Source organism: Salvelinus sp. IW2-2015, linkage group LG30, assembly GCF_002910315.2.
Source record: "Salvelinus sp. IW2-2015 linkage group LG30, ASM291031v2, whole genome shotgun sequence".
Lineage (NCBI taxonomy): Eukaryota > Metazoa > Chordata > Actinopteri > Salmoniformes > Salmonidae > Salvelinus > Salvelinus sp. IW2-2015.
In genome coordinates, this window is record NC_036869.1 from 15,313,535 (window position 1) to 15,341,116 (window position 27,582).

General features: G+C 43.9%; 1 protein-coding gene, 1 long non-coding RNA gene and 1 pseudogene across 2 annotated transcripts in view; 1 reads left to right on the forward strand and 2 right to left on the reverse strand.

Moving 5' to 3' along the window:
• Nucleotides 1-270: 270 nt before the first annotated feature.
• The window catches only part of LOC139023300 (uncharacterized), a 48,967-nt gene continuing 21,655 nt past the window's right edge, over nt 271-27,582 (forward strand). Inside the window, exon 1 of the long non-coding RNA XR_011474432.1 lies at nt 271-472. This is a non-coding gene — a long non-coding RNA (uncharacterized lncRNA). The remainder of the gene's footprint in view (nt 473-27,582) is intronic.
• On the reverse strand, nt 1,960-18,464 carry LOC111954830 (leukotriene B4 receptor 1-like; annotated as a pseudogene).
• On the reverse strand, nt 18,410-26,783 carry msto1 (misato mitochondrial distribution and morphology regulator 1). Its single transcript, XM_023975216.1, has 14 exons — nt 26,569-26,783; nt 25,640-25,769; nt 25,231-25,300; nt 25,065-25,140; nt 23,901-23,958; nt 23,559-23,709; nt 22,904-23,018; nt 22,535-22,669; nt 21,968-22,120; nt 21,571-21,702; nt 20,756-20,940; nt 20,366-20,470; nt 19,982-20,094; nt 18,410-19,365 (listed from the first exon to the last, which is right to left on the reverse strand). Exons 1-14 carry the CDS (start codon nt 26,650-26,652, stop codon nt 19,106-19,108), a joined length of 1,767 nt encoding a protein of 588 aa, XP_023830984.1. The 5' UTR covers nt 26,653-26,783; the 3' UTR covers nt 18,410-19,105.

Below are 27,582 nucleotides of genomic sequence, written 5' to 3' on the forward strand. Positions count from 1 at the left end.
TTTTTCGGCTTGCAAGCCTCCCCCCTTTTCCTCCAAACATAACGATGGCCATTATGGCCAAACAGTTATATTTTTGTTTCATCAGACCAGAGGACATTTCTCCAAAAAGTACAATCTTTGCAAACCGTATTGTGGCTTTTTTATGGCGGTTTTGGAGCAGTGGCTTCTTCCTTGCTGAGCGGCCTTTCAGGTTATGTCGATATAGGACTTGTTTTACTGTGGATATAGATACATTTGTACCTGTTTCCTCCAGCATCTTCACAAGGTCCTTTGCTGTTGTTCTGGGATTGATTTGCACTTCTCGCACCAAAGTACGTTAATCTCTAGGAGACAGAACGCTTCTCCTTCCTGAGTGGTATGACGGCTGCATGGTCCCATGGTGTTTATACTTGCGTACTATTGTTTGTACAGATGAATGTGGTACCTTCAGGCATTTGGAAATTGCTCCCAAGGATGAACCAGACTTGTGGAGGTCTACAATTGTTTTCTGAGGTCTTGGCTGATTTCTTTAGATTTTCCCATGATGTCAAGCAAAGAGGCACTGAGTTTGAAGGTAGGCCTTGAAATACATCCACAGGTACACCTCCAATTGACTCAAATGATGTCAATTACCCTATCAGAAGCTTCTAAAGCCATGACATAATTTTCTGGAATTTTCCAAGCTGTTTAAAGGCACAGTCAATTTAGTGTATGTAAACTTCTGACCCACTGGAATTGTGATACCGTGAATTATAAGTCAAATAATCTCTGTCTGTAAACAACTCTTGGAAAAATTACTTGTGTCATGCACAAAGTAGATGTCCTAACTGACTTGCAAAAACTATAGTTTGTTAATAACAAGAAAATTGTGGAGTGGTTGAAAAACTAGTTTTAATGACTCCAACCTAAGTGTATGTAAACTTCCGACTTCAACTGTATAAGTACTGTATAGCGGTAACCTATAGTGTTGAATACATGGTTTAAAGTGTCAATATATGTTTAAGATTTAGCCTTTTTGTAATTTATGTTCCTTTAGGTGGGGATAAAGTTGTTTGTCCGTGTACCAAATGTGTTGTTACATCTGACATATGGTAAGTTCTACCTTCACTTGGTTCAGAATAATTTTTTTCGGCAGTGTTGGCAAGTTGACTCACTTCTTGTTGCGGGTTAGACTGAAACTAAAATGGTTGAACCCATATTGGGCATCAGAGTGGTGCAAGGTTTGCTGCATAGATCTCGTGTTTTTCCGTCGTGCTCACTGCTCAAATACCTGTCCAGATTTTGACATACATTGGGGCAACTTCACAAGTATGACGAAATAGTACAACACATTATGGTTCAACCAAAGCAGAAGTACATGTATTTTAAGAGAAACAACAAAGATGTATTCATGGAAACAAAATATATTTATTTATGCATGGGAAAGCTGACAGAAGCAATACAATTTAAGTTTTGACCAATAGAGGTCAAGCTTGAAAGGAGATAGATCACCAAAATAACAAATCTAGGCTACCCTACGGATACCTAGGAAGTACAGACTATAGAGACCCAGAGTCAGCAACCTAAAACATAGGGTTTGTTGAGGAGAAGAAAAAGCAGGGTTGATGGGACTCCTATTTCACTGCTCTAAAAACCAAGTCAAAAACACATAAAAAAGTTATTTCTTATTGAGAGTAGCCTAATTTGTTACAGTTTGGGGGTTTGACTATGTGTAGGCTGAGGGTTAGATTTAGGGGTTGTGTAAGGGGCTTAATACAGTTGTATTCCAGCCACTAGGGGGTACTCTGGTGAAGCCCATGGGAAATAAAGAAATATAGTTGAAGTGAATTGGGGACAGGAAGAATGAAAAACATAAAAAGACTGTAAACGGCTGTTACCTGTGCTYACATGATTAAAAGTGAAGTAAACCATACTTTTCGCGTTGTAGTTTATATGATAAGCTCCTTGGAAGGGTAACAGTTGCTTGCCAGTCACATGCCTTTAGTCGCACCAGCAGAGCACAGCTCCAGACATCAGATCTTTGTGGCCTGCATCCCGCTGTCGCCCCTCGACGACGATTTGGGCTGTTCCCGGATCCTCGTACAGGAAGGGGTCCAGGCCGCTGTTAAAAAACGTAAAGCTCCGGACGACACGCGCTGCTGCGCTTCTGTGGCTCAGCGGCGCTGCCAAGGCCTCTGGCTGGGAAGCCCGCAGCACACTGCCGGTGATGTCCACCACATTGACAATGTGCACAGGGATCCAGACGATGAAGAAGGTGACCACCACACTGGTAACCAGCCGCGTCAACTTTGCACTGCTGAACAGCGCTGTCTGGTTCACCCGCCGGTGGAGGCAGCAGTAGGACGTGACCAGCACAGAGAACGGGACCACAAACCATAAAAGGGTCTCCAAGACGAGGACAGCAACTCTTTCAGCATCAGAGCCCGTGTGTCGCTGGCACTTGTTGGGGTTACCCAGGGGGTCAGGTGTGGGGCTACACTAATACCATGATTACTGTATATATGTGATAACCTTTGTATGCTTGCAATGCACAATGATGGAAAAGTACTGAGTAAATGGAGATGTTCTAGTTCTCAGGCTGAGAATTGTCTGCTCCTGCTGATAGTCACACAGGCTCAAGGCCGAGATAGTAGAGTGACAAACCAGTCTAGACATGTTTTTCTCATCGTAGATACTTTGTATCTAAACCAATGCAACAATGTTAAGATATGATTGACAGTAGGTTGTATATAGAGTGTGGTCTCCTGTTTCGCTACACAGATCTGTACTATAGACTACTGAGGTATTCTGTATGTGAATCTCTGTCTGAGTGTTATACCAAGGTTCCTGTGTCTGTGTCATCTATGTGGAAGACTGATTGTTAAAGGAAACTTACATCACCTCATGCAAAGGACCAGCCAACATTTGGCGAGCTTGCCAGGAGTGAGTGACCACTGCTTCTGGATGATCTTCGTCCCACTGTGCAGCGCATCAAATTATAAGGTAAGCAGACGCCTGTTAAACCTAAAGTCTGAAATTAGAAAAAGCACTGTGTGGTTGATGACCCATTCCAGAATGTACAGTAAGAGGCAGCTCACTCATGGGGTTGATGATTACAGGAACAGTCGATACCTAAATGTATGTACAAGCCCGGCTGTATGTATATGTGATAAATGACCCAGAACCCCAGGTGTAATAGTTAGACATTCCTGAGGGTCTAATGGAACCTTGTGTGCGGAACTTGGTTATAGATGAGGATGAACCAAGTCAGTACTGAGGTACTGGGTGACAAGTGATTGAAAGTGTTTTATTCACATGGTGTTCTTACCTGAGGGAAGACACTGGTTTTATGTATGGTGTCCTTACCTGAGGGAAGACACTGGTTTTATGTATGGTGTATTTACCTGAGGGAAGACACTGGTTTTAATGTATGGTGTTCTTACCTGAGGGAAGACACTGGTTTATGTATGGTGTCTTCCTGAGGGAAGACACTGAGGTTTTATGTATGGTGTCCTTCCCTGAGGGAAGACACTGGTTTTTATGATATGGTGGTCCTTACCTGAGGGAAGACACTGGTTTTATGTATGGTGTTCTTACTGAGGGAAGACACTGGTTTTATGTATGGTGTCTTACCTGAGGGAAGACACTGGTTTTATGTTATGGTGTTCTTACCTGAGGGAAGACACTGGTTTTATGTATGGGTGTCCTTACCTGAGGGAAGACACTGGTTTTATGTATGGTGTTTCTTACCTGAGGGAAGACACTGGTTTTATGTATGGTGGTCCTTACCTGAGGGAAGACACTGGTTTTATGTATGGTGTTCTTACCTGAGGGAAGACACTGGGTTCTATGTATGGTGTCCTTACCTGAGGGAAGACACTGGTTTTATGTATGGTGTTCTTACCTGAGGGAAGACACTGGTTTTATGTATGGTGTCCTTACCTGAGGGAAGACACTGGTTTTATGAATGGTGTTCTTACCTGAGGGAAGACACTGGTTTTATGTATGGTGTTCTTACCTGAGGGAAGACACTGGTTTTATTGTATGGTGTTCTTACCCTGAGAGAAGACACTGGTTTTATGTATGGTGTTCTTACCTGAGGGAAGCACTGGTTTTATGTATGGTGTCCTGACCTGAGGGAAGACACTGGTTTTTATGTATGGTGTTCTTACCTGAGGGAAGACACTGGTTTTATGTATGGTGTTCTACCTGAGGGAAGACACTGGTTTTATTTATGGTGTTCTTACCTGAGGGAAGACACTGGTTTTTGTATGGTGTTTACCTGAGGGAAGACACTGGTTTTATGTATGGTGTTCTTACCTGAGGGAAGACACTGGTTTTATGTATGGTGTTCTTACCTGAGGGAACACTGGTTTTATGTATGGTGTTTCTTACCTGGGGAGGACACAGGTTTAGTATGGTGTTCTTACCTGAGGGAAGACACTGGTTTATGTATGGTGTTCTTACCTGAGGGAAGACACTGGTTTATGTATGGTGTTCTTACCTGAGGGAAGACACTGGTTTTATGTATGGTGTTCTTACCTGAGGGAAGACACTGGTTTTATGTATGGTGTTCTTACCTGAGGGAAGACACTGGTTTTATGTATGGTGTTTGACCTGAGGGAAGACACTGGTTTTATGTATGGTGTTCTTACCTGAGAGAAGACACTGGTTTTATGTATGGTGTTCTTACCTGAGGGAAGACACTGGTTTTATGTATGGTGTCTTACCTGAGGGAAGACACTGGTTTTATGTATGGTGTTCTTACCTGAGGGAAGACACTGGTTTTATGTATGGTGTCCTTACCTGAGGGAAGACACTGGTTTTATGTATGGTGTTCTACCTGCGGGAGGACACTGGTTTTATGTATGGTGTCTTGACCTGAGGGAAGACACTGGTTTTATGTATGGTGTTCTTACCTGAGGGAAGACACTGGTTTTTGTATGGTGTCTTGCCTGAGGGAAGACACCTGGTTTTATGTATGGTGTTCTTACCTGAGGGAAGACACTGGTTTTATGTATGGTGTTCTTACCTGAGGGAAGACACTGGTTTTATGTATGGTGTTCTTACCTGAGGGAAGACACTGGTTTTATGTATGGTGTCCTTACCTGAGGGAAGACACTGGTTTTATGTATGGTGTTCTTACCTGAGGGAAGACACTGGTTTTATGTATGGTGTCCTTACCTGAGGGAAGACACTGGTTTTATGTATGGTGTCCCTGACCTGAGGGAAGACACTGGTTTTATGTATGGTGTTCTTACCTGAGGGAAGCACCTGGTTTTATGTATGGTGTCCTTACCTGAGGGAGACACTGGTTTTATGTATTGTCCTGACCTGAGGGAGACACTGGTTTTATGTATGGTGTTCTTACCTGAGGGAAGACACTGGTTTTATGTATGGTGTTCTTACCTGAGGGAAGACACTGGTTTTATGTATGGTGTCTTACCTGAGGGAAGACACTGGTTTTATGTATGGTGTTCTTACTGAGGGAAGACACTGGTTTTATGTAGGTGTTCTTACCTGAGGGAAGACACTGGTTTTTATGTATGGTGTTCTTACCTGAGGGAAGACACTGGTTTTATGTATGGTGTTCTTACCTGGGGAAGACACTGGTTTTATGTATGGTGTTCTTACCTGAGGGAAGACACTGGTTTTATGTATGGTGTCTTACCTGAGGGAAGACACTGGTTTTATGTATGGTGTTCTTACCTGAGGGAGACACTGGTTTTTGTATGGTGTTCTTACCTGAGGAAGACACTGGTTTTATGTATGGTGTCCTACCTGAGGGAAGACACTGGTTTTATGTATGGTGTTCTTACCTGAGGGAAGACACTGGTTTTATGTATGGTGTTCTTACCTGAGGGAAGACACTGGTTTTATGTAGTGGTGTTCTTACCTGAGGGAGACACTGGTTTTATGTATGGTGTCTTACCTGAGGGAAGACACTGGTTTTATGTATGGTGTTCTACCTGAGGGAAGACACTGGTTTTATGTATGGTGTTCTACCTGAGGGAGACACTGGTTTTATGTATGTGTGTCCTTACCTGAGGGAAGACACTGGTTTTATGTATGGTGTTCTTACCTGAGGGAAGACACTGGTTTTATGTATGGTGTTCTTACTGAGGGAAGCCACTGGTTTTATGTATGGTGTTCTTACCTGAGGGAAGACACTGGTTTTATGTATGGTGTCCTTACCTGAGGGAAGACACTGGTTTTATGTATGGTGTCCTTACTGAGGGAGACACTGTTTTGTATGGTGTTCCTTACCTGAGGGAAGACACTGGTTTTATGTATGGTGTTCTTACCTGAGGGAGACACTGGTTTATGTATGGTGTCCTTACCTGAGGGAAGACACTGGTTTTATGTATGGTGTTCTTACCTGAGGGAAGACACTGGTTTTATGTATGGTGTCCTTACTGAGGGAAGACACTGGTTTTATGTGTGGTGTTCTTACCTGAGGGAAGACACTGGTTTTATGTATGGTGTCCTTACCTGAGGGAAGACACTGGTTTTATGTATGGTGTTCTTACCTGAGGGAAGACACTGGTTTTATGTATGGTGTTTTACCTGAGGGAAGACACTGGTTTTATGTATGGTGTCCTTACCTGAGGGAAGACACTGGTTTTATGTGTGGTGTTCTTACCTGAGGGAAGACACTGGTTTTATGTATGGTGTCCTTACCTGAGGGAAGACACTGGTTTTATGTATGGTGTTCTTACCTGAGGGAGACACTGGTTTTGTTTTGATATATGTATAATTGGTGGTGTTGTAGATTGTGTGGGACAATTGTTGTATGAGTTGAGTGTATTTGAATAAACAGTGAATGGATATATGCTAGTCCAATATCAATAATTTTCTATGTACTGAAATAAATCTAGACTGGTATTGATAACAAGTCTTTAAGACTAGTACAAGAAGGGATACATTTGTGAATTGCGTATTGGGAAAGACATATTGTGAGTTTACTCTTCCATTACATCCACAAGAGAGGAGATAGGGAGACCCCGTACTGAAGTTAAAAAACAATTGAACCAATTGTGGTTATTTACATACATGTGGAACCATTTACAGTGGCGTGGTTAGTGAATAAATGTAGTGAAACTAAAGAAGAAGAGGGGTTAGAGAAAATAGAAACTGGGTTGGGTATATCATCCTATGTTAGGTTCTACTACCCGTTATACAGGATAGAACTGCGTGGGTATATCATCCTATGTTAGGTTCTACTACCCGTATACAGGGATAGAACTGGGTTGGGTATATCATCCTATGTTAGGTTCTACTACCCGTATACAGGGATAGAACTGGGTTGGTATATCATCCTATGTTAAGGTTCTACTACCCGTAACAGGGATAGAAACTGCGTTGGGTATATCATCCTATGTTAGGTTCTACTACCGCGTATACAGGATAGAACTGGTTGGGTATATCATCCTATGTTAGTCTACTACCCGTATACAGGGATAGAACTGCGTTGGGTATATATCCTATGTAGGTTCTACTACCGTAATACGGGATAGAACTGCGTTGGGTATATCATCTATGTTAGTTCTACTACCCGTATACAGGGATAGAACTGCGTTGGGTATATCATCCTATGTTAGGTTCTACTACCCGTATACAGGAATAGAACTGGGTTGGGTATATTCCTATGTTAGGTTCTACTACCCGTATACAGGGATAGAATGCGGTTGGGTTATATCCTCCTATGTTAGGTTCTACTACCCGTATACAAGGAATGAACTGGGTTGGATATATCATCCTATGTTAGGTTCTACTACCCGTATACAGGGATAGAACTGCGTTGGGTATATCATCCTATGTTAGGTTCTACTACCCGTATACAGGGATAGAACTGGTTGGGTATATCATCCTATGTTAGGTTCTACTACCGTTACAGGGATAGAACTGGGTTGGGTATATCATCCTATGTTAGGTTTCTACTACCCGTATACAGGGATAGAACTGGGTTGGGTTATCATCCTATGTTAGGTTCTACTACCCGTATACAGGGATAGAACTGCGTTGGGTATATCATCCTATGTTAGGTTCTACTACCCGTATACAGGATAGAACTGCGTTGGTATATCATCCTATGTTAGGTTCTACTACCCGTATACAGGGATAGAACTGGGTTGGGTATATCATCCTATGTTAGGTTCTACTACCCGTATACAGGGATAGAACTGGGGTTGGGTATATCATCCTATGTTAGGTTCTACTTACCCGTATACAGGGATAGAACTGGGTTGGGTATATCATCCTATGTAGGTTCTACTACCGTATACAGGGATAGAACTGCGTTGGGTATATCATCCTATGTTAGGTTCTACTACCCGTATACAGGGATAGAACTGCGTTGGGTATATCATCCTATGTTAGGTCTACTACCGTATACAGGGATAGAACTGCGTTGGGTATATCATCCTATGTTAGTTCTACTACCGTATACACGGATAGAACTGGGTTGGGTATATCATCCTATGTTAGGTTCTACTACCCGTATACAGGGCTAGAACTGCGTTGGTATATCTCCTATGTGTAGGCGGTTTTCTACTACCCGTATACAGGATAGAACTTGCGTTTGCGGCTTATACTCATCCTATGTTACGGCCGTTTCTTTTTATCACCTTATCCGTCATGTAATAGGGGTAAGTCAGCAACAGGGATACTAAACATAGAAGGAACTGTTGTTGGGGATTCATATACCATCATCCACCCAGTTCTATGTATTAGGTTTTATGAGAATAGCACCTACCCCGTATACATGGGGGATGAACTCGGCTTGGGTATATCATCCGGCGTATGTGTATGCGTGTCTTAACGCACCTACGCCATCTAGGCAGGGATATGCGAACTGCGCCTTGCCGTCACCGATTCCTTCTTCTCTTCTCTGGTTGTTTAGCGGGTTACCCCTTCCACCGTGCTCAACTCCGCCGTTCTCCTGCCTATGTCTTACCGAGGGTGGATAGATGCCTCCGTACCTAGGGCCTGTCTCTTCGCCCCCGACGTGCGTTCTCATTCATCCCATGTTCCGTGGTAGCCTTTAGACTAAACATAGGATGATATAACCTCAATCCGCTCAGTTTTCTTCTTGTAAGTAGCGGTAAGTTTAGCACCCTATAACATAGGACTGATTTACCACCTCGCTCACAGTAACAGGGATAAGACAAGCTTGCGTTGTGGTAAATCCCTTCATATCACTATGTTGAGGGTGTTTACATAGAACCACCGCTAAATCCAAGGAAGGGTAAGGGAAACTTGACGTATTCCCAGGACTTAGTTCCTCAGTTCTATCCCTGTTACGGGTAGTAAACCTAACATAGGAGATCTATAATGCCCATTACCGACAGGGTTATCTATCCCCTTGTATCACCGTCGGGTAGTAATGAAACAACGGAGGGATGATTAATAGAACCAGCTGAAAGAGACCGTTAATTCGGGGCCTGTATCTACCGGTAAGAAGATAAACTAACCATTCAATGCGATGGTTAGCCCGAATCGTCCAATGGTTCACTGGCTATCCCGGTAACGGGTCTGTTAGACTACCTCTAAACCCCACTAGGGATGTATATATACCCAACCACAGAGTGGCTATCCCTGTAATACGGGTAGTTAGAACCTAACATAAGGATGATATAGACCCCAAACGCTATGTTCGAGTCCTGTATACTGGGTGTAGAACTCTAACCGAGGAGATGAATACCCAACGCAGTATCTATCCCTAGTTCATATACTCGGGGTAGTAAAAGACCTAACTGTATTAGGATGATATACGCGCAAACCAGTTCTATCCCTGTATTCTATCGGGTAGAATACTATACCCACGTATACAGGGAATAAGAACTGGGTAGGAGTTATTCATCACCCTAATGTTGGTCTACTACCCCGTATAAGGGAAAAGCACTGGGAATTAGGGTATAATCATCCTATGTAGGTTCATACTACCCCGTAAAATAGACAAGCTAGGACAATAGGACTGGAAAACCCACCAGTTCTAGTCCCTGGTGACGGTTCGTTGTAGCCGTTGCCCCTTGGATATGCTATCTATCTTGATCACGTTGGTCTTTTAGGTCTCTTATACCTTGCGGGTCTATGCATTCCACCAGCCGGTTATTCATGTCACTCGCTTCCGGGTAGCGCCTATCCGGCGCCTCGTACTTGACTCTACTTCCCTATTCGATTCAGGTCCGTATAACCTATCCGGTTTTCAATACCGGGGGGCTCTGTCGACCCTGCACATCACTGGTGGTATTATCCTCATCTCACAGCTATTTTCTCGATTACATAGACTAGGAGGTCAATCAGTCCACATTACATAGAACCTGATTAAAATAAAGTCACGGGGCACCATGACAGGTTCAACCAAAGGCAGTGCAGAGACAGTGGGTCCCACACCAATGAAACATACTAGTCCTAAACAATATTTACAGGACAAATATCCCTACTTGAAACCGACCTGGACTGGGTGTTTTGTAAATGGAATAAATGGACAAACAAAGAAGAAAAGGAACATTTGATAAGACTAAGTGTGATGTGATAAGTGACATAGTCAAGGGAAGGCAAGGCAGTAAGAAGAAGGGTAATAAGAAGGTTACCATACTGTCAGACACTATATTGGGACTCATTCGGACTGAAGGACAGACGTTTTATGCTCAAAGTCAGTTGAAACAGTTGAAGAGTCAATGGATGGCGGAACAAGGGAAAAAGAGAGACCCAGGATGTGGGCCCCTTCAACCTACAGCTCCCCCACCGTATGAAGATAAAGAAGGAGGTGTGGAAGTGAGAGAAGGTTTATACCCTTTAATAGCTACTGGTACAAAGGTCATTATTAAGGGGGAACTAATGAAAGAAGGAGAAGAGGACGAGAGTCTACAAACGGGGGAAAAAAGAATAGAGCGAGACGGAGAAAATAGTTTCAGTAATTGGCGAATTGCGGAATTAGGGTCCCCCTGGTCCTCGTCAACCCCTCTAGGAAACCCAGGCAAAGACAAAGACAGGAAGATTCCYCATATGGCCAGCAGTTCATATAAGGGCAGTAGTGGACCCTGGGATCCGGAGAAGGACTGGGAAACAGGCAGTACGAAAACGATCTCATACAAACCAGTGAGAACTGCCAGACATATGATGGAAGAGCAACGTTTGGAACAAGTAAAAGAATACTGTGTTTTCGAAGAACAATGGAAAGACTTGAGGCGTAAAGTCCACGAACACCGAAAACAACTGAGGGAACTACAGGATGACAATTCTGAGGAAAACAGGAGACAATATGATGAACTAAGAGAACAACTCACGGAAGAGGAAAGAATGGAAGGTGATATAGAAGAGAAAATGGAAAGAATGAAACTCGAAGAGGAAAAATGTAGAGGATATAGAGCAAGAAGTTCGGATGATGACCCAAAGGGCGTGTTCCCTCTAGTGTACAAACAAGGCCCGGGCGGGCAAATGTATGCTGAATACAAGCCCTGGAGTTTTGGAGATATTGCAAATTGCTGCTAAATCCCTACCAAGAATGTCGAAATGAGCTGAAGTCTGGATAAGAGAATTTGAAACAAGACACGGCCACCAGACCCTTTGCCTTGGAGATATGAAGGGAATTTTATCCCGGGCACTCAACCATGGACAGTTCACTGATGCAATGATCCGTTGTGGGTTAATGGCTCAACCCGCTGAGCTGGAGTTAAGCCAGTGCAGACAACACCTATGGGACTGCTTGAGAGATATGTTCCCTACCATGCGAGACATGAGTAGACTATCTGACTATAAATTTGGACCCGACTCAGATTTCGGAGATTGGATAGATAACCTGAAACAGAAATGGCTTGAGGAATTGGGAGAGCGCCATGACCATTCTGAAGCCACCGAGGAAACATTGTTTTTATGAACAGAGCCTGCGCAAACTCCCAGAAAAAGTACAGACGAACTGAGGAGTGTGGCTGGTGAAGGTCACAGTGGGAATGTGAGGATTATATGAGACACACTGCCAGAACTGTCTTTGGATAACAAGCAGAAATCAAGACACAGGGGCTTGATGTGCGCAGTAAAAAAAGTCTCTACAGTGCCCCCAGTGACCTAGGCTCAACCCACAGCCCATGTGTGCCTTTTGGTACTTCCCCTCGGACCTATAGAACCCACACATGGGGCTCCCATCACTCAGAATGGCCACCTATGGCAAATGCTGGGGTGTGGAAATTTGGACACATGAGGAACCATGTCCACAAATCCTCCAATTATCAAGGATGGCTCACGCTGGAGTGACGAAGAGGGAGGACATTCGGGGATTAACAGACGGGATTAGGAACAACGATCCACGATGCGCACAGAGGATTCACAGCAGGACCGTGGTCTGGCACCAGAGCGCGAGAATCAACCACAGAAAGGGGGAGAAGGAGGGTCTGGTGACAAGAAATCAGACACTAACAGTTCTATTTCTGACGATCAGCAATAACGAGAACCGCCCTTTCCTCCAGTGGCCCCAGTACTATATGAGATAGTAGAAAAGGACCAATAATCAAACTTCACAGTTGAACTGTGACTTAAGAGTGGGCTGACTCTCTGCACTGGCCTACTCTCTACAATTGCGTCCTGACTCTTCGGACCTGGCTGACCTCTCTGACACTGCTGACCTCTCTTCTCTGGCTGCTTCTGACACTGGCTGACCTCTCTGACACTGGCCTGACCTCTCTGACACTGCCTGACCTCTCTGACACTGGCCTGACCTCTCTGACACTGGACCTGACCTCTCCTGACACTTGGCCTGACCCTCTTCTGACACTGGCCTGACCTCATCGTGACACATGCCCTGACATGATGATGACTTGGAGATTTTCGTTGCCGGTTCTGCATATATAGATCAAACTACAGGGAAGAAACATGCAGGGTTTGGTATTGTGACAATTGATAGAACCACTCACTACAACAACCGATTACCGGGATACTTTCTCAGCTTCTCAGGCTGAACTTTGGCGCTAACCACTGCCTGTAAAATGAGGAAAGGGAAAGGTGATACAATGTTCTCTGATTCTGCTTATGCAATAGGGGTTTGTCTCTCCTGGTGTGGTGTCTGGAGGAGTAGGGGTTTTCACAATGCTTGTGGAAGTCCTATTTGTAATAGAACTATGGTTTTAGATCTCTTGGAGGCTATGATGCTGCCCTCTGCTTTGGCTATTGTGAAGGTTGCTGCTCACACTGGGGGGAAAGACTTTGTGAGTATGGGTAACGCCATGGCAGACGAGGCTGCTAAATTGGCTGCCTCAAAGTGTCATTGCCACTCCATGTTCTTCTCTGCTACTGTTGGGAAAGACACTGATGATTTGGCATCTAAACAGGCTTGGAATGTTGGTTCTTATTTGGTATGGCAACAGCGGGGTTGTAAACTTGACCCGGTTTCTAAAATTTGGAGACAGACTCCGTTTGGCAGACCGTGTCTGCCAACTTGTCTTATTGCTTCTGTTTGCCAAGTGGCCCATGGTATGGCCCATTTGTCAAGGGGGGGAATGAAAGAGGTAATTTCTTTGGATTGGTTTTGTCCAAATTTGACTCAGCATGTGAAACAGTTTCTGTTGCCAAAGGAACACCTCTGAAACCAGGTAATTTCCCTACACCAAGAGAACCATTTGTCCATCTTGCCATTTGTCCATCTTGCCAAATAGGACTTTTATAGTTCTATTACAAATAGGATTTTATAGATCTTGCAGAAAGAAAAAAAAGGAAAAGGTACGGTTTAGTCCTTAGTGACAGGTTCACCAGGTGGGTGGAGGCATTTCCCACCACACACTGTGATGCTAAGACAGTAGCAAAGCTACAAGTGTGTGAGATAATACCTAGATTTGGTGTTCCTGAGGTTTTATCTGCAGACAATGGTACACACTTAACTGGTGATGTAATGAAGCAGGTAACCATAATGATGGGAGTGAACCAGAAGTTTGTGTCCATCTACCACCCCCAGAGTAATGGGGTTATCCAGGTCCACAAGAGAAAATGGAACCAGCCAAGATGGATGGGGCCATTCAAGGTAACAATGGCAACACCAACGGCGGTCAGAGTTCAGGAAAGGTCTGGCTGGCACCTCCTGTCCCACTGCCAGAAGGTGTTCAGCCCACAGGAGATGATGGAGCCAGACAGCCTGAAAGAAGAGGCAGAAGCAGATGTGAGTCGAGACCAAAGACTTGAAAAAGATGAAGGGCAAGACCAAAGCCCTGAAGAACCAACTGTTTTACATGATCAGCAAGGTTATGTTGTAAATAAACAAACCCTTNAAAGACTTGAAAAAGATGAAGGGCAAGACCAAAGCCCTGAAGAACCAACTGTTTTACATGATCAGCAAGGTTATGTTGTAAATAAACAAACCCTTTTTTTCCCACCTTTATTTAACCAGGTAGGCCAGTTGAGAACAAGTTCTCATTTACAACTGCGACCCGGTCAAGATATAGCAAAGCAGTGCGACAAAAACAACAACACAGAGTTACACATGGGATAAACAAATGTACAGTCAATAACACAATAGAAAAATCTGTATACAGTGTGTGCAAATGAAGTAAGGTGGTAAGGCAATAAATAGGCCATAGTGGCGAAGTAATTACAATTTAGCAATTAACATGGAGTGATAGATGTGCAGATGAGGATGTGCTAGTAGGAATACTGGTGTGCAAAAGAGCAGAAAAACAAAAAACAAATATGGGGATGAGGTAGGTAGTTGGATGGGCTATTTACAGATGGGCTGTGTACAGCTGCAGCGATCAGTCAGCTGCTCTGACAGCTGACACTTAAAGTTAGTGAGGGAGATATAAGTCTCCAACTTCAGTGATTTTTGCAATTCGTTCCAGCCTTATTAGGGGGTATAAGAGAGGGAAGATGACAGCATGTGGTCGTTGGTGGTTGACTGTGTTGGCTCTATCCACACTACTTGTTTGTGTTGGTGAAGCCGGCCCTGTCAACACATGGGTAAAGTTTGCTTGAGACTTAGGTAGAAAAGTGTCTCCAAACGGGACTGCAGTGTTAATTTTGTCTAAACCCAAATCCATGAGGGAGTTGTTTGGTTCAATGAGTAGACCAATGGCAGAGACAGATCAGGTCTGTGGAATGTTGTATTTTATGAGGAGGGCAAAAGACAAGCAGAGCCAGCGTAATTGTACCCTAGGACTCTTTTATGGACATGAGCTAATTGATCAGGGTAATAAGAACGTATCGAAAGGAACTGGGGGATACAATATATGGGGAGGGTGTTTGACAAATGGGAATCCAGAAGCTGAGGATAAAATAGGGACTGTAACTCGTGGGTTTTGGCCACGGCATAATCCCCGGGATGATGATAATTGGAAGATAGTTAGGAAAAGGCTTATGTGTACTCACCCAACGTATGGCTGGAGTGAAAACATGTGGACCACTGTGGCTGAACCAATTTTAGAGAATCTGAAGTAAGAACGTGTTCCGCCATTATGTATCTGTAACAATGGCTCTTTGGCTGTGGGTGTAACAGTGCATTGTAGATCTTTTGCAGGCTACCTCCCTGAAGAAGAAGAGCGCAGGCAACATTTTAGTACACCCTATGGCTGGCATTTAGTGGATGTCTCATATTTAATTACTAGAGTGACCCATCTTGCTCTAAACGATGGTATGGGATCACCCTGGGGGTTTATGTGGATTTGCGGCAGTAGAGGTTATCTGGTCATTCCAAATAACTGCCCCGGGTGTTGTTTCCTCGGTGAAACTATTTTATCAATGCTCTCAGTCCCCGCCTCTGCTATACTAACTAACCGTTCCACTGATCCCATTTCCACACATATAAAAAGTTTGATTCCAATTAACAATGAGGCGTATGGCCATGTCCTTAAACCAGCTGAGATATTCGGTATCTCCATTATTCCTAACATTGGTGTATCCATTTTAGGTAAATGGATGAAAAATTTGACTTACGCACTACAAGCTCATATTAATTTGACCTACAAGGGTTTTAGCCAGCTCTCCCTGGATGTCCAGAATCTTAAGGCAGTTACAGCTAGGCACAGTTTGGCTTTGGATTACCTGCTGGTGTAACAGTTTAGCTTCCATCCCTCTCATCGCCCCTACCTGGGCTTGAACCAGGGACCCTCTGCACACATTGACAACTGACACCCTCGAAGCATCGTTACCTTTCGCTCCACAAAAGCCGCTAACTAGCTAGCCATTTCACACCGGTTACACTGGCAGCACAGGGAGGCGAGTGTAAGGCCCTGGGACTGGACCTCGATGGCGAATGCGTAATTTTACTTCCTGACTCCTCCGATAACATGACCAGAATCCTGCTTGATATGTCTAAGCTCTCTAATACTCTCAGCCCTAGTGACGATGATGTTCTGAAAAGGATGGGTAAATGGTTCACTGGGAAACTTGGAAATGTTATGGGCCAGATTTTAATGGGTATATTATCATTTGTAGTTCCTGTTATTGGTAGGCTTTTGCTGTGTTTAGATTTTTTGTTGTCTTGGTAAATGGGCAGTAAAGAAGACCATGCCTGGTTTAATGGTATTGGCTTTACCTGCCCCCTATGATGAATACTATGATGCCACTGGTGTTGACCCCAACTATGACCCTCTCGCTGCCGAACTGACCGAGAGGATGATTCCTATACTACCTATATGTGATGGTTAAAAGTTCCAGGTGTCTAACGTCAATATCTGTACATGGTTATATGAGACTAGGTAGTCTCAAAGGGGATAATGTTGGGGGTTACCCAGGGGGTCAGGTGTGGGGCTACACCAGTGCCATGATTACTGTATATATGTGATAACCTTTGTATGCTTGCAATGCGCAATGATGGAAAAGTACTGAGTAAATGGAGATGTTCTAGTTCTCAGGCTGAGAATTGTCTGCTCCTGCTGATAGTCACACAGGCTCAAGGCCGAGATAGTAGAGTGACAAACCAGTCTAGACATGTTTTTCTCATCTTAAATACTTTGTATCTAATCCAATGCAACAATGTTAAGATATGATTGACGGTAGGTTGTATATAGAGTGTGGTCTCCTGTTTCGCTACACAGATCTTTACTATAGACTACTGAGGTATTCTGTATGTGAATCTGAGTTTTATATCAAGGTTCCTGTGTCATCTAACTGGAAGACTGATTGTTAAACTTTTTTATATTGAACCTTTATTTAACTAGGCAAGTCAGTTAAGAACAAATACTTATTTTCAATGATGGCCTAGGAACAGTGGGTTAACTGCCTTGTTCAGGGGCAGAACGACAGATTTTTACCTTGTCAGCTCTGGGATTCGATCTAGCAACCTTTTGGTTACTGGCCCAACGCTCTAACCACTAGGCAACCTGCCGCCCCAACTTACATCACCCCATGCAATGGACCACCCAACACACTTGAGCTCGTCATCGCCCACATCTCGATGGCAACGGTGGGGGCAGACAGGGCACTGGCGAGCCCCCACAGGGCCAGGAGCAGCACCGCCTCCCCCTTGCGCCTGTTCCACATCTGCGGGTATAGCACCTGGAGGTAGCGCTGGACACCGAGTAGAGTGACCGTTAGCACGTTAGCATACAGGCTGAGGTAGAGCAGGAAGGTGCCTAGCTTGCATGCAGCACGGCCCAGAGTCCAGCCGTGCAGGAGAGTATAGATCCACACGGGCACCGTGGCCAGGCACAGGATGTCGGAGGAAGCCAGGTTCAGCATGAGGCACAGGGTGAAGTTGGGGCGTCAGGACGAGCGGCGCAGGATGACCACCAGGACAGCTATGTTACCAGGGAGGCCCAGCGCACAGCACAACCCCAGGACGGTGCTCGAAATCAGGCGGCCCGAATTCGGGGAGGTGGAGACCAAGCTAGAGGTGCTGGAGGAGTTCAGGTTCTCCAATGTCTGTGAAATAATAAGATATCTAAGAGCTATCTGGAAGAAGGCAGACTTCAGACATCTAACCTCAAGTTTGTTATCTTCTTTTGACTTCTTGTCAGGGTGATAGGGAAAATTGTGGGTTAACTGCCTCTGGTCAGCTTCCTCTTAATGAGCTGTGGGTGTGTGCATGAGATGTTGGCATAATTCTGTATTTGTCAAAGGCTACAGCCAACCTGATTCTCATAAATAGGCACACTACACTGAGAAGATAGTTAGTTTCAAGCTATAGGCAAAGCATCTACCATATGTGCCTAGGGGCCAGCCATGCAATTTTTGTATATTTTATAATTTTTCAGTGATTTTAACTTGTGTAAAAAGTTTAAATGATTTGAACTTTTGACAGAAATGGATGCGTAATGTAATCCATCTCCTTGTTGCAAGGGCTTGATAAATATAACCACTTTTTCTTAGCGTTCCACATTTTGTTTTGCCATAGCTTCAATGTTGCCATCTAAAGGCAAGGACGGAAAAACTATATAAAAGATTACTGCACCTTTAATTTCCTCCCTGCCACAGATTCTAGCAGAAATCTACAATGACTTATGTTAATTTGGGAAACTATTGACAATAACTGGACAGTTGTATAAAGCACATTTATTTGCAGATACAAATATATACAGTACTTGCATTCTCGCCTTTCTTTAACTCGCATTGTAGTTCTTGTGTTAAAAAAAAGAAAAGAAATCTATATTATTATCATCACTGCATTGTTGTCAAATAGCTCGCAAGGTAAGAACTGGAGAGGACTGTTTTATACCTTTTGTATCCTGTGCATGTGGCGAATTAACTTCACTATCAGTTCCAATATATAGCCTACCAACATTCACCCTTCATTGACCTTTCCTTCTTCTATCCTCTTATTTTGTCTCTCCTTTATTTAATGACTGAGTTTCACAGTCCAAATATCTTTGTCAGTTAAGATAACCGTTCTCTGTCACCATCTCAGTTGTAAATGAGAACTTATTCTCAACTGGCCTACCTGGTTAAATAAAGGGTGAAATAAAAAAAATAAACAGCCGTTCCATTCTTTCCAACCAGAATTCACAATCCTTATCAAGTCTCACTGAGTCTTTATGAATGAGATCAGATCCACAGACAAAAATATACAATGTGGATGGGTGGGTCTGTCAATACTAGTCAATGTCAATTGAGACCCATCTATTCAGATGGTATGGAGTGCGCAGAATCATTCTGGGCTAACAGCGCGGAAAACAGAAAAGAGAAAATGACTCTTGCGGTTCAGCGGTTGTCAGTCAATCAATCATCACTGTCAATCATCGTCGTCCTCTTCCGAGGAGGAGCGCATCATGCCTCCGCTATCGTTGCGGTAACAGCGGGCCAGGAGGCGGAGTTGCTCCAGGGACTCCTGGAAGTCGGGCAGCTCAGGCCCCTGGGAGAGGAAGCTGGGGGCGATGCGGCGGGGGTCCAGGGTGCTGGCACCGCGGTGCAGCTCTGACAGCCACGGGCCCAGGGCCGGAGAAGACTGCAGGGAGGTGAGCACGGGGAGGGAGGAGACCACACAGGACCGCTCTGTGTGGAAGAGAGGATAGGAAGAGGGAGATAAGGTTAGAGGTATAGACCTGACAATAATGGGAGAGACTGTTGGATACAAGCATAGTGAGGCATGAAAATAGAATAGACTTATTTAGGGATTGTGAGGCAGAGATCTGAAGTGAAGTGACTGACAGGGAGTGAGCGGGGAAGGGTAGAATATGCATATACAATCACCTGTGTAGCCAGATAAAATGGCTTTTACTATTACTATTTATTAATACTGCACAATTTAAAAACACTTGCCCCCTAATCCCCCCTTCCCAGATACATGTGTAAATATTGCACTAAAAATCATGCCTTCCTATATTATACTTCTGCAAAAATTATATATTCTACTGAGCCATTTACTTTATGTTCGTATTCTTATATTTTATTCTTGTTGTTGCATTGCCGAGAAGGAACCTGCAAGTAAGCATTTCATTGGATGGTGTATACCATGTGTATCCTGAACATACGACTAATAAAACTTGATAACAGAAACATAGACTGAGTCAGAGAGACAAACATTGAAAATAACTTGACAGAGTGAGACAGCGCAGTTAGATAAATGGACCAGAAATGCCAGAGAAACATTAGGATTAGATTTACTCACTGTTTGGGGGAGGGGCTTGACTCTGCAGAAAGCCCTGTGGACCCAAGGATTGGCTGAATATCTGTGGGAAGGGCGGGGTCAGCTTACTGGGGCTGGATACAAGCTGGACCGAACTGCACAGGGAGAATGAGGAAATGGTCAATTGTGATTTTCATGGTTTAAACAGCAGGATTGGTTTGGTCTATCAAACTACTACAGTCGTGTGTGTGTTGAATCCGTCCATGTGGCCATGTCTCTAAGCCTGCCTATGTGAGTGTGTGACATTGTCAGTGCATGAGTGGAAGTGTGTGTGTGTGTGTGTGTGTGTGTGTGTGTGTGTGTGTGTGTGTGTGTGTGTGTGTGTGAGAAAACGGGTGCTATTGAGTATGCAAGAATGACACTCACAAAGGCGTAGCGGGGTAGTGAGCATTGATGTAGGAGGCTAGCACCTCTTCCCCACAGTCAAGGCTATGCAGCTGGGTGGGCGGCTGCATCCCTGGTCTCAGCTGGCTGCAGATGGGACCGCAACGTTACAGCAATGCACATTAACACCAGAGCAACGTTTCCACACACCTTCAGAACCATTAAAAACATCTGCAAATTTGTCAACTCAACCTTTGACTAACGCTGACAGGATAACTTATCTGATATAAATGCGGAGTGATATTGGGAGTTTTGTATCTAAAACCCTATGAGTTGGAATACCCAGATGTACACAGACCTACATGCCCCAAAAATACACTTGCAGTTGACAGAGTAACATAACAGTAACATAACAGCCATGTTTTGTCTCACCTGACCAGACTCTGCCCCTCTAAACCCTTGAGGGTCACTGATTGGCCGAAGCAGTGGCCATCGCCCAGCTCGGGGCAAGCCGATAGGGGTTTCCACGGCAACACATCGGCGCAGTCACCCAGGGCGTCGGGGAGAGAGCTGCCTTGCGTCATCGGAAAGGGGAGGGCTCCGTACGCAGCCACCACCTGAGGAAAAACATCTCGGCCATGTTAATTAAATCAAAAACCAAATGAAACTTTATTTGTCACATGCGCCGAATACAGCAATAGCTTACTGTGAAATGCTTACTTACAAGCCCTCAACCAACAGTGCAGTTCAAGAAGAGTTAAGAAAATACTTACCAAATAGACTAAAGTAAAAAATAATAATTGGGCGGGACGTTATTAGGCACCAAACGGAAGAAAACAGACTGAAACAGGGAGGAACTACACAGACTTGGCCAACAAGAAATGTTTTCAAATTATTTTTTGTTGTGTGCCCACTAATCAATATGACCCTGGTCTCACACACACTGTAAATCTGTTAAATGTATAGTAGGCTGTGGGGAAGACATAATGATTATCTTGTGCCCTGGACATTCCCTTCTAAATGTTATTTGAGGAGGACAACTGAAGCCAACCAGAGCTGCAGTCTAGCTTGAGCTGTTATTTTAGTCATACCTGTAAACCTTTCAGACCTTTCACAGGTTATTTAACCAGGTTAGTGTCATTGGGAAGAAGTGGAAAAAATTCTGACATAAGAGATAGCAGTAGGGTTAGCATTGTAAATAGCTTGATTTTAAACTAATGCATTCAAAGAAAGCACCCAACTCTCACCTTTCTCCCGGACACTGCCAGTGCGTCTGCAAACTCCCACATGGGGGTGCTGTTGTTCCTCAGCCTATAAGGGACAGTAAGGGAGTCCAGGGCCAGAGCCAGCACAGAGCTGGAGTGGTACCACAGTGAGGGCTGGAGACCGAAAAGACAGTGAGTGATGGGAATAGACAGAGAAACACACACATATTTCTGGGGTTGTAGGACATCGATGCTAACAGTGCTAAAAATAACTGTTAGCATCCTCTCAAGCAACGGTGGGGGAGAGCGATGTCAATCATTTGCACTACAGCTCAATCAAGTCTATATATTTTCAGCGACAGAACGAATAAATGAGTACCAAAATGTGGGAATAGACAGATGATAGATGGGAAAAGAGGGTGGCGTCTGTCTGACTCACGTCGTAGTTGAGGTGGGGGAAGGAGGGGGGTTGGGCGGGCCGTCTGCCCAGCCCGCCCTTCAGGGTCAAAGGGCAGAAGAACGAGCTGTTATTGGCCATGTGGACCATGCCTAAGGAGTAGTTCAACAGGTGATAGAGCTCCTTCATCGGGGTCTGAGGAAAGCAACAGAAGAACAATGTCATAGGACTTTATTCACAACACAATAGATGTGCATGAAACAATTACTATGATATGGACAAAACCAGATTATAGTCATTAAATCAGTAGCAAATTGTGAAATAAAAACAAAATCACAGATCTCAGCTGAACTCTGAATTACATTTCTATCTACAATTTACAGCGAATAAAACCCATGGCATTACATGGCAAAGAACACCTGGGTCATGTTCATTAGGCACCAAACGGAAGAAAACTGACAAACAGGGAGGGACTACCTGGACTTGGCCAATAAGAAATGCTAATTGTCCATTGAGTGCCCTAATGAACATGACACTGTTGAAGAAAACAGTGCTTACTGATGAACTGCCTGAAAACACACTGCCAAAAACCTCCCTCTTGTCACTCACTGTGTCTGGGTGACTAACAGGTGCGAGCCCCCAGGTAAGGATGCCCCGTCCCCCATAGGAGTCCTGCAGCATCTCGGTGACCTTTGAACCCAGGCCAGAGAAGCCATCAGCCAGGTCACAGAGCACCTGGAACCCCTGGGAGGGAGAGGGATGGCAGAAGGAAGAGCAGGAGAAAGAGAAAGGAGAGATGACAAACAGATTCAATCAGCCATTCGAGGAGTGATTGTACCGAATGGGGCCTTTAGAATGAACAAAGTATGTTTGGATGGATATGGATATTTTTGGTATTCGAGACATGTAGTTTTCCAGGACCAGGGTTTGTGATAACCCCTATTGGAGAGTCATGGTAAAGGATCACCAGTCAGTTACCTGTAGGTAGTCACATTCCTCTATGAAGAAGTGTAGTCTGTCCTCCAGATCCTCCAGCACTGAGCCATGAAGCAGAGCCTCCCCCTGGCCAAACGTTTCCAGGCGGTGGGCCTCCCTGTAGAACACAATGCCAAAACAAAGTCATTTTCCTGAGAAATCCAAGTTAGTTCTGCTGTAGCGTATGGGAAAAGCACTCCGTGTGAAATAATTGGAGTAGACCTAGCCACATAATAGGACTGGATGTACACTAAGAAAGGCACTGCGAGTAATGTACTGTAGTGTGTGACCTTAATCATTTTTCAGGTTCATATCTGTTCAACAACTCATCAACCAAACTTTGGAACTGGTAGGGACAGCTCAGGGCTTCATGCCCTCTTATCCCGCTTTTCAGTTTCCAATTGAGGTTTTGGGTTGGGCAAGGGTGCATCATAGTTAACCTTTTCTTGTCATCTTCAACTTGACTTTTATTAAAACAAACTATTTGGTTTAAAATATGTAAAGAATAAAAAAGACAGTCAAATAAAGAGGGGGTGGGGTTGGATATAGGATACGAACCCGGGTAAAGGTTTCATTTTTTGGGTTGGGAATGAGATACGGAGAACTGCATCTTTGGCTGTTACTATTTGACTGTATGTGCCTATGGTGATGCTCTCACCCGTCATGGTTGTACTCGTGGATGACAGAGATTGTGCGGGGGTGCAGGTGGATCCTCAAGAAGTCCGACCATACCCTCACACTGCCCTCCAGTCGATAGCCCCTCTGAGCGCGCTCCAAGCGGCTGTTCACCGTCTCCATGGCTAAAGCCCCTACTCAGGAAACACGGATCGATGAAAAGGAAGTGTGTGTGAGTGACCGAGCGGCTTGTTTCTCGGTCTGATCCTCTTTTAGCCCATTCTGGACATACAGGTTCACACACAATAGTTTGCTAACATATAAATCATATTAAATATTGATTAAATGTCATCTTGGAAATTATACTTTAAAAGGAAGACCTTACCTGAACAGTGAGGCACTAGAGTTGGGTCAAAATCAACCTCAGCCAATATCTCCCCCTTCTGGACATAAAAATAACTGTCATAACAAGACACTTGAATGAGAGCCTTTTCGAACACGACTTATGCCTGGTCCAAGAACAACTCCAATTTCCTTGCCCTGGGCCCAAACCCTTTGGTGATTGAATAACTGCAAGTATTGGGCAGGTGTAAGTAATATGGTGACGGCTCTACCTAGCCTTTCAACAGGCTTCAGCGAGTTTCGGCAATATTGCTTACACCTATCTGGTTCCTTCAGACATGCAATCGGGCTAATGCCAGGTGTACACTACACAACTTTCAAAATCCTGACGTCGCTGAGCCTCTCACATTAAATTACCGTATTTCCTGTATGTTTTTGTCTTGCCAACGTAGTGGTGCGCACACTCAACGATCTGGCACAGACGGGTTGTCACACACTACAAGATTCTTCACTTGGTCATGAAGATTCTCCATACCACCATGCTGTCTTGCGAAAAAACAATGATGTGATTAGATTGTGTAGCTAGAATGAGCTGTGGCTCAAAGCAGCCTCAAACGTTTTCAGTCAGATATTCACGCTTGCCATAGAGTTGACATTTCTAACAAACATGTTGAATTGAGAGCTGTAACAATTTGGCACTTTTGCTTTGGTTAAAGCCAAGTACAAAGGCATACTAGTAGTACTCATTGCTCCTGCACGAGTGAACACATTCTGGGTGATGCAAAATAACGTTGCCATTTCACTGGCGAGCTCTCATTGGCTATTGCTGCTCACCGTTCTCAAAACTTGACGTTGCACATCTTACATCACAAGAGAATTCCAGATTTTGTGCTGATAAAATTAAACGTTTGAAAAGATCACGACGTTTGGGACTGCTCACAGACGGGATTGGTAGCGTCTCTGACACGCTCACAGTAAATGAGCGTCGGTGATGGCCGTGCACTCCAAATAGGCAACATGGGGATTTTGTCTCCGATCTCAAAAACTTGTATGGGACAGCCAAATCGGGGACAAAATTGATAAGTGTACACCCGGCTTAAAGGTTTAAAGGCTAGGAGTTGTTTTTGGACTATCCTGTTTAAAAAGCCTTCATTCTTTGGGTTTAAAGGGAGAGAAGTAGTATACTTGGTGTTTGTGTCATACTCACGTCTAGCTTGTCCAGGTCTAGGAGAAAGGAGTTCTTTGTTGGCAGGCTCTCTTTGTGCACCATTACATTGCCCTCCCTGCAAAGAGAAGTAATTTACTTCATACACATAAACAAGGTTTGAGGGAAACACACACACAGACAGACAAATGCACGCACACACACTTACCATGTAATAGCAGTGGGATCCTTCCCAGTCTCATAGAGGCTCCCCTCCTGTCTCAGTGTCTGAAGGCTACCTATATAATGGCAATGGACACAGAGGATGTTGATTCAGTATTTAAATGTAGCCAACCTTGTTGTTCAATCTATATCTACCACTGTAGCCACAGTAGCTATCCTTACTCCAATGACATGCATTGTCCATTTGTCACCGTCAAACCTAAAGATGTACACTGTAATTGTGGCAAACTTTGTAAAACCTTCAACATGACATGTTTACTCAATCTGTGAACTCTAAGTGACATTCAGCAAACCATTTGTGTGAAATTTCAAGGAAGCGGTTAAGTGCTTCAGAACATTTCGGCAACATGGTGCCCTTATGAATGATGCACTGCAGGTTACCAAGGGTTGGTTACCTTTAAGGTCCATGGCGATCAGGCGGGGGGTGTAGGTAATATGACCCCCAAAGGTTTGCCCCTCTCTGAAGAGAACATCATTCTGGAGCTCACCTGGGGGTGCATCTGGGTCATAGGTCAGTGAGGCATCCTGATGCAATACAAACAGGGAGAGAATAAAATGTATCTTAATAGTGGCATAAGATGCAGTCAAGATTTACATACATAACATATGATTTGCCTTAAAATATTTGCTATGTATACTGTGTCAACTCATACAAAGACAAATGGTAATTCAATGTGTCACCTTCCATGGTGCAAAGGGAGGTGCACTGAGCACCAATTGACAATGTTTATGAAGACAGACAATAAACAGCCCACACTACAACAGCAGGTCCCGACACCATAAACAAACCATCTCTGCCTACAAAGACATAGTTAGCAGCAAAGACATAGTTAGCAGGCTAGCTATCTCGAACGTTAAATCACGTCTTTTTTTCCTGAGATTTAAAAATGACTCCTGGGTTTTTCCTCGTTGTTACCTAGCTAGCTACAGTACATGGATTATTTTATCTAGTTACTTTTGCTCTAGCGGTATAACGTTAGATGGCTGTGCAATATTTGTCGATGGTTGTTGCAGTAAAATGTGGGCCACACCCTCGCCTCGCTCCCTTTTGCTGCACCTCTCACCCTCTGTGCACCAAAACACCACTCTTCTCCGCATTGTTAGCCTGGCTATTTCAGTTTGAATGTACGATAACTAGGGTCATGCTAGCTAACTACAGTAACTAGTTATTTCAGAATAGTAGTGGCTAGCTAACCAGCTAACTTAGCCACGTACTGCACCAGTTGTTAACTAAAATAGTAGCTAGATAGCTAGCTTGCCAACTACAACTTTTAAAACACATGCATGTTATATGCAGAAACCGATAACTTTAGCCCGTATCAACCTGTAAATTCCACCAATGTGTGCCAACGAAGTTTGAATAGTGCCCGAGTTGAAGAGTGACGATTTCTCTACACAGGCTACCCATCGTGACGTCTATAAATTAATACAAAAAATATCACAAATGCATAAATCTGTTAATTTCAGAATATTCTTTTAGAAGAAGAAATATGACGCTCCATCATGGCAGGAAAACATGACAACAGAGTTATGGTTCACTCTAACCGTGTGTGCATCGTTCAGAGGGAGCCCACCCTTGATGAAGGCCTTAGCGTCTACTATTGGTTAATAAGAAGTACACGAACGAATATGATTGGCTCTTTAAAACGTTTTTCAAAAAGTGGATAGGGTTCGGTTTCACTGCGCCGAGGAGGCACACGTGCAGCGCACAGCGCTCTGATAGGAGCGCGGTGAGAAAGCAGCCTCTTTATTGGCCTGTTGATTGTAGACAAAGACCCTGTTCAGTAGACTGTCTAATGTTGGCCTACCTGCGATTTATGAAAATAAAATATGATGGGTAGCCTATATTTACCACGAGAGGATGCATCTTCACCGATTAAAATGAATAAAATAATTTCTAAAGATTACCAGATGGGTTTAACATGGTATATAGACAAAGATGTGTTTAACAAACTCTCTCTATCAATGTTATATCTGTGGTTTTGAGCTCGTCAGATTGTAGTCCTAAAACCCGGAAATAAATTACTTCTGGTTGGTTCAGCCATACCTATGGGAAAACAATCGGGTTTTGGGATAAACGTCGAAAATAAGGTCTGAGGTTAACACAGGCTTAGGAGATCGTATACGTTTTGTTCTATGATATAATATCAGCCAGTTAATATGACCATTAATAATTATGAACCCTTTATATGTTTTAAAAATATATATAAATGCCTCAAAATTCACAAAACGTGACGTTATCTGATAAAGATTATCTCATGGAACAAAACGTATAGAAACCCCTAACCCTGTGTTTAACACACACCATATTTTCGGCGTTTATCCCAAAACCTTAGCA

What these genes read in the sequence shown, in the direction of transcription:
- msto1 (XM_023975216.1), bottom strand. Translation starts at nt 26,652, where the DNA reads ATGGGTAGCCTGTGTAGAGAAATCGTCACTCTTCAACTCGGGCACTAT. An exon ending in GATCCCACTGCTATTACATG is followed by an intron (nt 25,141 to 25,230) that starts GTAAGTGTGTGT and finishes TTCTCTTTGCAG; the next exon opens with GGAGGGCAATGTAATGGTGC. An exon ending in TAGACCTGGACAAGCTAGAC is followed by an intron (nt 23,959 to 25,064) that starts GTGAGTATGACA and finishes TTTTATGTCCAG; the next exon opens with AAGGGGGAGATATTGGCTGA.